The 14626-nt window shown below is 32.5% G+C and overlaps 1 protein-coding gene across 2 annotated transcripts in view; it reads left to right on the top strand.

Moving 5' to 3' along the window:
* Positions 1–14626, top strand: part of Lrriq1 (leucine rich repeats and IQ motif containing 1) — a 183645-nt gene that overhangs the window by 50051 nt on the left and 118968 nt on the right. For both annotated transcript variants that reach the window (XM_037196787.1, XM_037196788.1), the window contains exons 13-15: positions 981–1108; positions 6340–6413; positions 7815–7908. In XM_037196787.1, coding sequence (XP_037052682.1) covers positions 981–1108; positions 6340–6413; positions 7815–7908 — 296 coding nt within the window. The remainder of the gene's footprint in view (positions 1–980; positions 1109–6339; positions 6414–7814; positions 7909–14626) is intronic.

Below are 14626 nucleotides of genomic sequence, written 5' to 3' on the forward strand. Positions count from 1 at the left end.
ATCAATAGGTCCTTCACCATCTAGTTCTGGTGGGCAATCAAGAACAGTGGCAATTGCCCATATTGCTTAGGGACTAAAAACATGTAGAGGAGAGCCTCCTGGAACTAGGATTTTCATTTAATAATATTTAGCTTTTGGGAGCAACTTTATCTACCTACATAGGTACCATCAATAAAAACTCATTTCTGTTTTTGATTCTATTTCCTTATGATTTTTCCATGCATTTTTACTTTTATCTGACCCTCTGCCTGATGCAGTCCCCCAGCCCATTGCCTTGCCTCTGTCCTGCTTCTGGTTTAAACCTTTCTAACCCCAGCATCTCACCTTTCCTTATTGTATCCTTACATTCTATTACCCTCTCTTAAATATTTTCCCTGCTCATTGGCCCCTTTGCATTATTTTGTGTTTTTATACATTTAGAAAAAACCCAAATGTTTATATTGTCTTTTGAATATAGTTTAAGATGAGACTGGAGAGATGGCTCAGAGATTAAGAGCACTGGCTGTTCTTCCAAGGGGTCCTGAATTCAGTTCTGAGCAACCACATGGTGGCCCACAAACATCTATAATGAGATCTGGTGCCCTCTCCTGTATGAATAATAAATAAATAAATCTTTTTAAAAAACTGCTGCTCATGGATTTTTGAAAAAAAAAAGAGATTTTTAAGAATACCAAGCTATAGCATATCATAATATTTCTGTTTCACTTAGGTACATAAGTTGGACCACATTTATCTATCATTGAGATTAAATTGCACTGTCATGAAACTTCTTTTATAAAGACTATCAAAAATAGTAAAGTTAATTAGTAGGCATTTTATGCATTTTATCCATACTGAAAGACTCACAATATTATACTTTTAATTATGGTTTGTTGCTTATCAGAATGTATTTCTTCCAAGCTTTGGTAGAATCTGTACTTTTCAATTTGGCTACAGAATATTTTGCCTGTAATCAAGTAACGAAATACATTTAATTGTAGCCTCCATCTTTAAAGAACCATGTTCTGCTTAGAGAACTGCATCTGGATGACAACAGCATCTTGAACGTGGAAGGACTTTCTTCATGTTGGCTGCCTTTATTGCAAGATCTGAGTATCTCTCAAAACAGGTGAAAATACATTTTATTTTAGGAATGGTTCTTTAAAATTGCTATGTTATGTACATAAACTTGAACAACTGGGATTCCTGCAGACCAGGGTGCATCAAAATAAATCAGCATACAAGATACAAATATAACTATCTAGAGTTTTAAAAAAGATAAAGTGGCTGACTTACCTGAGGTTCTCACTAAAATTTTATTCTCCTCACTTGGTTTTCTCTCAAAAATATACTTGTAGAAACATCTCAGGGCAGGTTTGTTTATGTTTATAGAGAATTAGTCTTTGGAAAATACAGAATGTAGGAAATTCAGTTCAGAGGGATGCCTCACTCTCTCAAATGGTATTTATTAAGTCAGAAAACAATGGTTTTTAATCCTCGCTCAATTTGCTTGTCATTTGCACTTGTTAAAATGGGTTTCCATTTGAATTCCAAAAGGATATAAAATAATAACACTTAAAATATCTTGACAATAATAAAAATACCTGCATCCAAGGACACATAGAGACAATTAAACATCTGGATCATTGAACAGAATTATTATGTAAAGTCAAAATATAACTACAATATATGTTATTCTGTCTTTCTGTGCTTAATATTTCACTGAAACTTGTCCACGCTAATATGATTAGTTTATTATTTATTACAAATATTGGATCACCAATATCAAGAAATTACCTCTTTGAGTTACAAGATGTTTACAAGACCTGTGAGAAAGGACAAATGAGTGCATGTTTATAAACAATACAAAACTAATCTCTCAGTCTTTGCCAAGTAGTGCTCATATTTTGTGCATGTTTGTATCAAATGACTTAACACAGAGGTATTAATCTTTGAAGATTAAAAATTAAATACACATCTTAAAGTCCCATTAGAGTGTTGTAATCATATCAAAATTATGAAAGCTAATTTGCATTTAACTGGACATTATTTGGATGTGAAATAAGTTCCTTCACGTGAAACAACATATGTACTTTGGACCTACATCAATGCATAGGATCATTATAACAAATCCAATCTCAAAGTGAAGTGATCAGTTATGCCTTGGACACACGGAGTAAACCATATATGAGTGGGCACAACACACATACAGTAGTACTTCTCCAACTGTATTTCTAATACTAGAAAACATTTTAATTAAGAAATCATAAAAGAACATCTTTAGTTCTTTGACTACTTTAAGCCACAATGAAATACTCTTTTCTCTCAAAATTAAAATGATCACAGGTAATAAGCTTTGGCTTTGCCATTCTCAGATGATAGTCACATATCAACCTGTTGAAAGAGAATTATTCAACTTGACCAATTCGGTTCTTGGAATTGATAAGGATCATTGGAATAATTACTCCCAATGATTATTACTTGTAATTTTGTCTACTTAGATATCACATTTGGTTACTGAAGTTGGGCTTGTTATTTTGAGAGCAAATGTTGTAACCTTTAAAAACTTCATAGAGACAGAAAAATTTAACCTTTGTAGCTTGTCTGTACAAAATATCATTCATACTAAAAAAACCAAATAACATTTGTGGCTCCTCGATCTTATAAAGAAAAAAACACTATGCATATATTTATAGCATAGGGGTAGAGAAAAAACTGTTTAGGGATGAAGGGGACAGGTAGGTATATGGGTGTGGAGGTGAGGAACACAGTCAATGTACATTGTGTATTGTTACGAAAATGTTCTTATGAAACAGAATTATTTACAATGAATATACAGTGATTATATATTATGTAGAATTATTATTACATGCACCAGATTGAATTTTTATAATACTATCACATGTTTAAATATGTTTTTATACTATCAAATCCTTTGCATATGTCAGCACATGCGGTTACTAAAGCAGAAATCTGAAGGCACCCAAAGAAAGGAAATTATTTCCTAATGGAATAATATATAAATAATCTCAAGGCTTAGTTTTTTTATCCAGAGAAGATTTATTTCTTTAGCTATGATCCATGTTACAGTGTTCTGTCTATGCACTGTGTGCAGAGCCACATAGCGGATGTTAAAATTCAGATAGGCCAGTTCAGGTTTGTGGTTTGAATTTGTGAAAAACCAGTCATTTGGCCTTAAGCAGGTCTTTTCACTGACTGAGACTTAACTTCTTCTCAAGTGCCAAAAAGCAGCTATTGCCTACATTCTGATACAAAATTCTAGCTGTCATCCACATAGGAGATGCATGTGAGTCCATTTCAGAAATCTCTGAATTTAAAATGCATACATTAAAATGCACTTATACAGACATCATTGGGATTTGTAATTAGGATACTTTTACAACGTATATATTTTCTTTGATTTTTTTGGTAACTTTCCATCACAAGGAAGAGATTATACACCCACATATTTTCTTTCCGAGCAAATGGAATACATATAAAGAGTGGTACTTAGTGAATATTGTTTGGAATACTTGTTTCATCCAGTCTTCTGTTTTAAATTTTCATTAGGACATGTGACTGGTTTAACTTTGACTCAGAAGAGTTCTAACTAGAAGACTCTCTGCCTATATAAACTGTTCTCCTTCCAGGGAGACCCTAAGTGGGGGCAGAGTGGAAATTTAACCATTGGGTGCTCAATGTACAAATCTTTGCATTTTTGTCGTCTTTGAAATTTATATCTTTTAATGCCCAGGGCTAATGTGACAAGGTCAAGTCGTATTAGGTTTTCACTAATGTCCCTTTGTCTTTCTGGTTTGAATTTTCTTGGAAAAAATATTCATGAAATTTCAGTAAAGGGAAAAACTATAAACGTTTGGGAAAAAGAAACCTATGATCAAATTTCTACCATCACAATGAATAGTCATGAAGACTCATAAATAGCCAGTTTTCTTGATTAAAATTTGAAAAAAGAACAATTTACAAATCATGATTTTAAAAGAATGGCTATATGAAGAGATAAAAATATAATATTACAAAGGTATTTGACCATAGCAGATATTTATTTAAATAGATTTTTTTTAAAGAAAGTCATATTTGTTTTTAAATGTCATTGACTGTTTTCTCTTGATGTTTCCAAATATATGTCGCCATGTAGCTTTGAGAAGTACACAAAATATTCTGAAGAAAAGAAAGTACTGTATCATGAAGAGTGAACTAATTCATTAGCTATTGAAAAATTTTATTAGAAATACAAAGATTTAATATTAAGGTGTAGCAAAGTTACAAACATAATTTTTGTTAAGTGCTTTCGTGCTATAACTTGAAGAATCAACATTTCATATCTGCAAAATTATCAAATACACATTCAGGATGGAAACACGATAAGATGAAGACTTAAATCTAATAATTACCTACTCACAATGTTTCAATTTTGCCTGTTTCCCTCCTCCTTCCCTCCAACCACCCCCCTTCATCTCTGTCTCTCATTTGTTTATCCTGTCTTCTTCCTTTGCTTCCTGTCACATCCATGGGACATTTAAGTCAATTTTATTCTTATGTGGTACAGAAAAGGGTTTGTAGTTCCCGTGGTTTTTTTCTTATTTTCTTTTAGTATTTTTCATTCTACACTCTGTCACCCATGAGATTCTCTTAAAGAAGTGGTAGTGTAGAGGATTAGAATGAATGGTTATATTGTGCTTAGGAGCGAGGACAGTGAGAGGCATTTTCTTGTAGCCTCATTATTTCGTGTAGGTTTCATCAGCAGTATCTTCTTTCCCTCTACTAATGCAGAACAGGGTAGAACAAGGGAGGAGTCAAGGTGCACACAAGGGTGAGTCTGTGCCAGACACCGTGAGGCTTTCAGCCACAGTGCTGCTGTGTGGCCTCTGACCTTAGAATAATAGTCATAATAGTTTTAAACACATATGCACAAGAGAGAGAGAAACAGAAATAGAGAAATGACAGAGTTAATAGTATTAGACTCAACTCTTCTTTAGCTGAATGTTATGATGAACAATTATAGAATTCCCATATTAATAGGGAGAATTAACTACAAAGGTGTTTCAGGTTTCCTAATAATGAGTTCATGCAAATAAGTTTTTGCATTACTTAAAGATTCAGGTAAACTGGTGTGATTTTAATTTGCAAAAAGCTATGTTTGTGCGTTATTATGCAACAAATATTTGACTTATCTCTATTAGAAATGTCAATCAAGATAAAATTATTTTGCCTTTCACAGCTTTTACATGATATATATATGTGTATATATATATATAATATGTTAAGTATCATTTATTTCTTGCTTGAGAGTGAGTTCTTAATGACCATTATAATATGGAAAATGAATAAAAAAGAAGCTTTGTAAGCATCAATAATTTCACTATTACATTTTAGTATAAATGAATTATGAAAATATGTATTTTAAGTATTTTATTTCTGGCAAGCTTAAATCCATTCTATTAATATAAAAGTTTATAGTATTATTCCTGTTGGATATTGTATTTATATGTTAAGCATATTTCCAAATCTGAACTAAGCATAATACAATGTTGGGTATTTATATTGGTGATAACTTAATCTAGTCTAAAATATTTTTTATTAAAACAATAATGAGTCTAATTAGTTATTCTATTAAAAGTTATTTTAAAAAAGGTTTGTATGTGTACACACACACACACGCACACACACACGCACACACTTCTGCATATGTGTGTGTATGTAACAATAATAATCATAGAAAAATAGGCTGTCAACTTGGAAGGGGACATTGGAGATGTTTTAGCTAGTGTAGCAGGGAGGGCCTAGAGTAATAAAATGGGGGGGTGATGTCATTTTATTTACATTAAAACATTTAAAATATCATAGCAACCCCTCAAAAAAGATTATACCTTAAAGATGTAGGCTATGTGTTTACACTAAGGAAGGAAAAACAGATCATATAATTTCTGTATAACTAGCTTTATAAATATATAAAACTAAATAATAAGCAGATAGCTACCCATTTTAAACTGAATAGCAAATATACATCAAAGCTCATGGTATTTGTGACTGAAATTAGCAATTCCATGGTAATTTCTTTTTTAAATGAATCAAAATCTCCCATTATTGTAATGTTCCACGGTAAATTCTTTTTAAAAATGAACTTTGATTTTCCATAATAGGATTACTTACACTCTTAGGCTTATTACATTTTTAATAAATACTGTTACTCAATGTTTTAATTGTTCTGCATTGTATTGTACAATTATAGATAATTGTATATAATTATATAATTGCATTAGGTAAATGAGTTGTACTTCAAAGGAAATAACAAGAATATGCTTGTTAAATTTCTCAATAATTTTTGTATTTTGTTTTCAGTTTAACAACAATTGTACCACTTTTTCATTTTGTGTCTTTGGAAAAACTAGATGTCAGCAACAATTGTCTTTCTGGTAAGTTTGGAATTCTATTATTTCTTTCTTTTAAATAATAGGCTTTTAATTTCTGTTTCAAATAAAGTGAAGAATTGTTCTGAATACGTATGCATTTGTATATATGAAGACGAGCAAAAAGATCACTGCTAGCTTTTCTATTCCTGCCTATTCACCCATTAAAAGTTTATTAAGGCATTATGAATTGAACAAATCCCCCTAAAATGTTTTCCCCATTTACTCTTCCAGTCAGTTCCCTCCAAGCAGCAGCCGCATGTTTCCACTATAAGCTATAAAAACAATATATATATATATATACATATATATATATGTATATATATATATTGTTTTTATAGCTTATAGTTTTATAGCTTATATATATATATATATATATATATATATATATATATATATATATATATATATATATATATATATATATATATTCTCCCGGACTTTAGTTGGATCTCTGAGATGATTGAGCAGGTCTCATGATGTTGGGTCTGAAATCCTCATGGCATTCATAAAACTGTTGTGTAAGTTTTAACATTAGGTTTATTAGACCTTTCTCCTAAAGCTGGAAACCTCAGCTATTTTGAGTGTTTCAGCCTGTACAATACTCAACACTTTGCCAAGACCGTGTGATGAATTCTCAAAAGACATATCCAGCATTCATGTACTTTTTTATGAATCCTTTTCCCCACAAATTCTAGCCTCATTTCTAACAGTTTCCACTTTAATTCAGCAAAACAGAATCTATGTATTCCACTGTACATCTAGATGAGCCACAATCTTCTTCTAGACAGAAAAATATTGAAATCATAAAACTACTAAAAGGATATATTGTATGTTTCCTTTCTGTCAGATCTGGACTTAAAATACATATATCATGTCTGTGTCTTCGTGTGTGCACACAAGAGTGCGTGTATAGTCAGCACTAGTTTTCTGTGGGAAATCAAGTCCCTACACGTTGCTCTATAGAGTAGCCTAGATTTATCTATAAGCTTTATTTTTAAAAGTACAGAAGGTCTATGTGCTTGTGTCTCTTGATGTATTTAGCTTCAGCACATATTGTATTACTCATATTTGCTGTCATAACTTTTGTTCTAAGTGTAGTAGAACATTAAGTACATTATCTCATTTGGTTCTCACATATCAAGATAGTCTAAAACTGGACTGTCGAAATGAGTTGTCAAAGTTCACAAGTTCTGAATGATAGAAACATAATTTTCTACTAGTCTCTGTTCTATTCAGCACCCTGTCTGTTCTGAAAGCTTGGAGGTATTCAATGGGAAAAACTAAAATATTAAAATACAATTTTATTTTAACCGGGAAATTGGTGATTTATTTGTGACAGTTTATGTTAAAATTATCTATGCTACTTTGCAAATTCTTTTTTACTTTTTTTTTTTTTATTTTTAGATCTGACAAGTGTCATGTGTTGGTTCAATGCATGCTACTCTCTCCGTGAGCTTTGTCTCACTGGAAACCCAGTACTTCAGGAAATAAACTGGAGGTAAGGAAGTAGTTTTTAATTCATGAGTATCCTATTTATCATTTCTTGTGACAAAATATGCTACCAAATTTCTAACAAAAATTATTAAAGTTATTTGAATAGTTTAACTTATCTTTGTATGTTCTAAAACTAGTCCTAAAATATAATTAGCCTATAATATTTTCTCACATATAGATGAGTTAATGAAAATTTAAAAATATGATTATGATGTAAGCAGCGATGAAAAGTCAACTTATTGTGATATTAACTTGGATTTTGCTTTGATAGAAGAAACATTTTCCATCAACTTCTTGTGAGCCCATTTAATTATTTAACTTACTACTTCAATGTTTTCCTTATGAAAGTTGGAAAATAAAGTAAAACTGGACCCGCATATTCCTTACTTGACAATTGAGCCTGTCAAATTTCAGTTAGATCAATTGTTCTAATATACATTCCATTATCTATAAGAAGAGATTCATTTATCTAGAGGGTTTAAAATCAAGAAGTCTATAAAATATGGATTTGTTAATGAAAGGACTAAGGCAACTTTGATACAGTTTGTTTCAGTGAACTTTACATAACCCCATGGTACCACAAAGGGATTAGTTATAGATTTTCCCAATTGGCTTCTTACTTTCATGTCAAGCCAGTGATAACATGCAAAAACTGATGTACTGAAAAAAAATTCTCTTTTAAGACATAATCCACAGGCAACATTTGAAATCTCCTTTGAGAATTTGTTTCATTGACTGATGATTAATGGAGCTTGTTAAGTGGCAGAATATGCACCAGGAAGTTTTCACTGGATGAAATATTGATTTGGCTCTTGAGTAGGAGGAGCCCAGCTGGAAAAACTAATCTTGAAATCTCACAGTGTTCTTATACTTCATTCCCTACATTAATCAGCTTTCCCATATATTCCTCTTAAGCTCACATGGCTGACTGGTGAACCTAAGGACAATCCATACACTGTTGTCTTTTGCTGTTCCCTTCAAAAGTTAAGGGAAAAAACTATATTTTAAAAAATAAATTCAATTTGAATCTTGATTATATAGCTCTCAGATTTTAAAATATTGTTACTATCTTGAATATCCATGCAAATTTTTACATCGAGTAGAATTTCAAAAAATTCTGATTTAAGTGAACTGCTTGGGAACTTTTGTGTGTCAAAGTGAGGAAGACAACATCAAAATAAGGCTAGAACAGAAATCCAAGCCCAGCTCAGTCTTACTTAAATTATACTCCCTAGCTAAAATAGTTTATATAATGATATTTATATCATTAGCCACATGGGAAGTTTCTGGTGATAGAAATACTATTTTGTCCCTTACTTATCTGGGACTGCCAAATAGTGCCAACTGCAATATTTGGAACACATCTGACTTCCAGTGCTGTCCTTAAACTTACTTGATTTTACTTTCTAAAAAGAGAAAAAAATATGTTTTTATTCTTTGATAATTTCACACAAAGTATTTTGATTGTATTTTCCCTCAATGCCTCCCATATTGCAACCTCACCTTCCTACTCACCTTTTGTCTCTAACTGCTGCTCCTCCTTCTTCTTCTCCTTGGGGTGTGTGTGTGTGTGTGTGTGTGTGTGTGTGTGTGTGTGTGTGTGTGCGTGTGTGTGTCTGTGTTTTGCCCAATATTATTTTTGTTTGTTTGTTTGATTGTTTGTTTTTTCGAGACAGGGTTTCTCTATGTAGTTTTGGTGCTTGTCCTGGATCTCTCTTTAAAGACCAGCCTGACCTCAAACTCATAGAGGTCCACCTGGCTCTGCCTCCCGAGTGCTGGGATTAAAAACTTGCACTATCACCGCTGGCCCAACAATTTTTTGTTTGTTTAGAAGGATTTTTATTACAACGAAATTTCTCTGTTTAATACAATAGTGCCAGATATGCATCGTTATATAGTTGCTGGAACACACAAAACCAAGGATGAGCTCATAGACTTGGCTGATAATTAAGTGTAGACTCATGAATACTTGCAAATGTATCAAATTTCTTTTATGACGATGTTGAAGACAGGAAGGCTACACATGTGAGGAAAAGAGATATAGGGAAGTCTCTCTACTTCTGTGAATATAAATCAAGTTAAATTAAGTCCCTTAATCACCCTTTTCCCAAACAGGCCTATTTTCTTCGTGTTGATAGTAGGGTTGCTCCACAGTGTGGCTGACCTACCATGGGTCACATCATCAGAAAGAACTCTCTCTCTCTCCCTCAGTAGCTATCAGATGCTAACAGCTCCTTGGATGCAGTATGATCTGCCTCCCCTCTACTCACCATTCAGGGATTTTATCTGGCTTGGCTTTATGCCTGCTTTGTGAACACTGTCACATCCTTGTGAGCTCCTATGAGCAACTGAACCTGTTGTGTCCAGCAAACACGTAATCCACCAACTTTGGCTCTTACAGTCTTCACACTTCCTCTTCCTCAAAGATCCCTGTACCTTTTCCAGAGAAATTACCCTTTCTTAATGTCTTGATAAGAATTCCAAGCTTAAAGTAATTTGAGAAAGTAGAGTTGGTAACACAATAATTTTCATACAATCATCTACTTTTTCACTAGTAAAAATAAATCTTTACCACTAATTAATGCCATTTAATAAGAGAACCATGCATCTAATTAGTTTATATTTTTTATAGTCTTCTTCCAATTCAATTCATTGTATATACTAAGCAAATATGAACTATAGATTACATATATATTGTTTTCCATTTTGTTGAAAATAGATTCTTTGTCTTATACAATATATCTTGACTAAAGTTTCCTCTCCCTCTATGCCTTTCAGCTCCACCCTTCCTCCTGTCTCATCCCAATCTACTCTCTTTCTGTCAATCATTAGAAAAGAACAATTTTTTTATTAAAGAAAAATACTCTTTTTGGAGGATTTCATACATAAGTGCTGTATTTACAGAACTCCTGCCTTATACTTTCCTCCCTCCAACCCTCCCAACCCCCTATTCCCTCTCAACTTCATGAATTATTCCTTTTATGTATATATGTATATTTAAATATATGTATGTAAAATCTTTAATACCTGTATACATGATGACTTAGTCCATTTAGTGTTCCTCATATGTATATCCACATATGTTTAGAACAATCACTTTGGAATTGGATGATCTAAAGAAAATTGAGTAACCCTCTCTCAGCAGCCATTGGTTGCCTTGGGAAATTTAGAGAATGTCTAAGGCTAAGAACGAATATGTTAGATATATGGCTATTATAATAGCAGCCCAAGTATTGTTTCCTTTTGTTATTTTCTCATTTGGCCAAAATGAGACCTGAGAGATGGTTGCTCAAGAAGGCCTTTTTAGTTTTGTTTCATCAGTCCAATCAAAGGGAGTCCAGCATCATTTTTTTTTTCATGGTGAAAATTCTGTTCAATGACTTGGTATTATTTTGTTCAATGAGAAATTATTATACTCTGGGAGGTATAAACTTTTTAAACCAGGTCCTAAGTGATAATGTATAAAAGGAAATATATGTTTTCCTACTGACACTTCATTCCGTCATCCACTCAAGTTCACTCTGCAGAGTAAACTATCATATAGGAACAGGCTTTGTTCTAAAAACAATTAGAACAAATCATTGGTTAAGTTCCAAGGGCATTTCCATCCGGCTCTCGAAGGTTTAGGGTTGCTGACCCACAGTTTAAGAATTGGCTCTCATCCAACAGTATGTGTTATAGAATCAGAGCATTTTCTCTTTTATGCAGGATGATACAGATTTATCCTTCATTTTTTGCCTTTTATTATATATTCATACCTTAGATTTATAATTGCAATTATAAATTGGCATTGTCATATCCTGTAGGAATCTCGACCAAGTGCTTCTGTGTAGGTGGAACAATATGCTACTTAATTAATCATGATAAAGTATTTGTGAGGAAAGAATATGGAAAATGGATAACTCTCTAGTGTTTTGATTGTTAGCAGTTTTAATTTTTAAATTTTATAAACTTTATTATAAAAAAATCTTACAAGTAAATAAAAGCATCACACATGAAAATTAACCAGATTAAATGTCCATACTACCCAGTGAACTTCTATACAGGTAGAACGGGCATTTGGAATAGAAGCTGTGGGGCTCCACATTAACTTTCATACTTTCAATATAAAATATAAACAATACTACATATATATGTAACACCTCTACATATGGATACAGTCTAAGATCTAGAGAAGAGAACAAAAAGTCTAAGAGAATGAGGAAGGAATGGATGCAGGTCATGCATAAGCTAAAACATTATTTTTCTAGTTCTAAGTCGGCCATGACATTCTATTTTGTGTGGTGGATAAATGCATACATTATATTCAATAGCAGCATTATTTTTGAAAGTAAGCTGTTTTTGATTTTGTGATAACCTAATCAAATGTTTACACTTGCAGTATTTTATTTCAATAGCTATGAACTGTTATCATTCCTATGATAACGGTTATCTCAACATTGCATTCTTCAAATTAATACAAATAAACAGAATACTTCCACTTCCTTCTGAATCCATGCTCCTCCAATCTATGACAGACAGTGATCTTTCTAATCTCTTTCTCGAGTTCCACATTTCCAAGAGGGTCCTATACTGAGAGTCAAACAGAAGGAAGCACAATTTATTTTGACTTCTTTTTATTAATATGAATTTTGTTATCATCACGCCCCGTCTTCATGGGTCACTTCTCCTCAGCACTCAGCAGTCTCCTCTTGGCTCTCTGGACCAGCTAACCCTCACCCCAAAATGACAACTTGCTTGCTTCCAAGTGTAGACACTAATGAATGAATAAAGAGGCTGTCAGCACCTTTATAGAGGTTTAGTGTGGACTTTGATTCTAAATTCATTTGAGTAAATCCTAAGAGTTGTTTCTCAGTTATCTAGAATAGCATATTTAGGTTTTTTTTTAATCAGATTTTGTGAAAATGTGACATATTGTGGTTCACAGCAGAAATTTAAGAGAATTCAGTTGCTCTGGATCGTTCATGTGTGTTGATTGTCATCAGTGTTTTAGAATTTGATCATTCTGAAAGATGTACATGGTAGCTCATTATTATTTCTAAAATTTCTTTAGCAATTTGCAGGTTCCCAGTGAATTTGAAACTGCACATTTTTTAAAATACTTGTCTTCTGTTAACCTTCCTTATTAAATATCTTAGTCAGTGTTCTATTGCTGTGAATAGACACCATGACCATGGCAAATATTATTTTTAATTGGCTTGCTTACAGTTTCAGAGGTTTAGTCCATTATGATCATAGTGGCAAGCAGGCAGATTAGCTGAGAGTTCTATATCTGGACCCACAGACATCAGGAACAAAGAGATACAGGGAACACTCAAAGCCTACTCCCACTTCCTCCAATAAAGGCCACACCTACTCCAATAAGACAGTACCTCCTAATCCTTTTAACTAGTACTACTCCCTGTTAACTAAGAATTCAAATATATGCCCCTATGGGGGCTATTCTTATTCATATCACGACAGTAAAGTGTCTGTTTCATTCTCTTGCCCATTTTTGAAAATTAATTTTATGACTTATTTTCATTTTTGTTTGAATATTTTCAATAAGTCTTTTATTAGATTCATATTTTCAAATATTTTCTCCTTCCTTATGGGTTGTTCTATTTTCTCATTTTTCCCCATAGAGTAGAAGTTTGAATTTTAATTGTATTCAGCTTTTCAATGTTTTTCCCCTTTTCATGATTTTTTGTTTGTTTGTTTGATCTAAAAGGTTATCAATGCACTAGACTTTTTCCTCTTGTGTTATTTTCTATATATTTTAATTTTACAATTATGTCCATGATGCATTTTTTTACTTAATATTTGTGAATATTTGTGAAAGGTGTGAATTTCTCTACATTCAGAATTTTTTCACTTAAATGTCCCCACCTTTTCTCCATTTGATTGTGTATACTCTTTTGACAAAGATTCATGTGGCTCTACATTTGGCTTTCATTTCTATTCTGGTGATAAATGTGCCTTTTGGTTTTTGTTTGTTTGTTTCTATCTAATCCATACTGTCTTACTTACCATAGCTCCAAATTTAGTCTAGAAGTAAGATATTTTCTTGAATGACATTCCTGGATCTTCCATCTCTATATATAAATTTTTGAATTCATTTATTAACATTAATTAAATACCTTCATGGATTCTAGCTAAGAATGAATTGATTCTCTAAATTAATTTGGGAAGAATTGTTGCCTTGATAACATTGAGTTCTTCTATCCACAATCATGTCATATCTCTTTCTATTTTTTTTTTTCATTTGGTATCGGTCATCAGTGTCTTAAGTTTTCTCTAAGAAGGAGTTAATTTCTTTTATTTGTTTGAGAAGTGTAGGTTTCCCCTGTGACCATTGTAAAACAGTGTTAACTACATTGTAAAACACACTTACACTTTCCTCTTGAAAGGCTTGGGCAGATCATTTCTAATGCCTAAGTTTGACCTACAGATCTTGCTATCTATCCTGTTCTCTTGCTTTCATATTGTAAATTGATTTAGTCTTTTGATCATATCCTAAAAGGTCTATTATATTCTTTAGCAAAATTAAGGAGAAAATATAATTCTAGATGTCTTTGATCATATAAAACCAGAATCCTTTCCACCCCCTCTTTTACCACCACTCACTATATTTTAATGAGACTCGATAAAAGTTTGCCTTAGCTCTAAAGTAAACAGCAATTTTCGAAGTTATTGTCATTATACAGTTTCTCAGATTATTATTTTTATAAGAGTGACAATTT

Source organism: Peromyscus leucopus, chromosome 18, assembly GCF_004664715.2.
Source record: "Peromyscus leucopus breed LL Stock chromosome 18, UCI_PerLeu_2.1, whole genome shotgun sequence".
In the NCBI taxonomy this organism is placed as follows: domain Eukaryota; kingdom Metazoa; phylum Chordata; class Mammalia; order Rodentia; family Cricetidae; genus Peromyscus; species Peromyscus leucopus.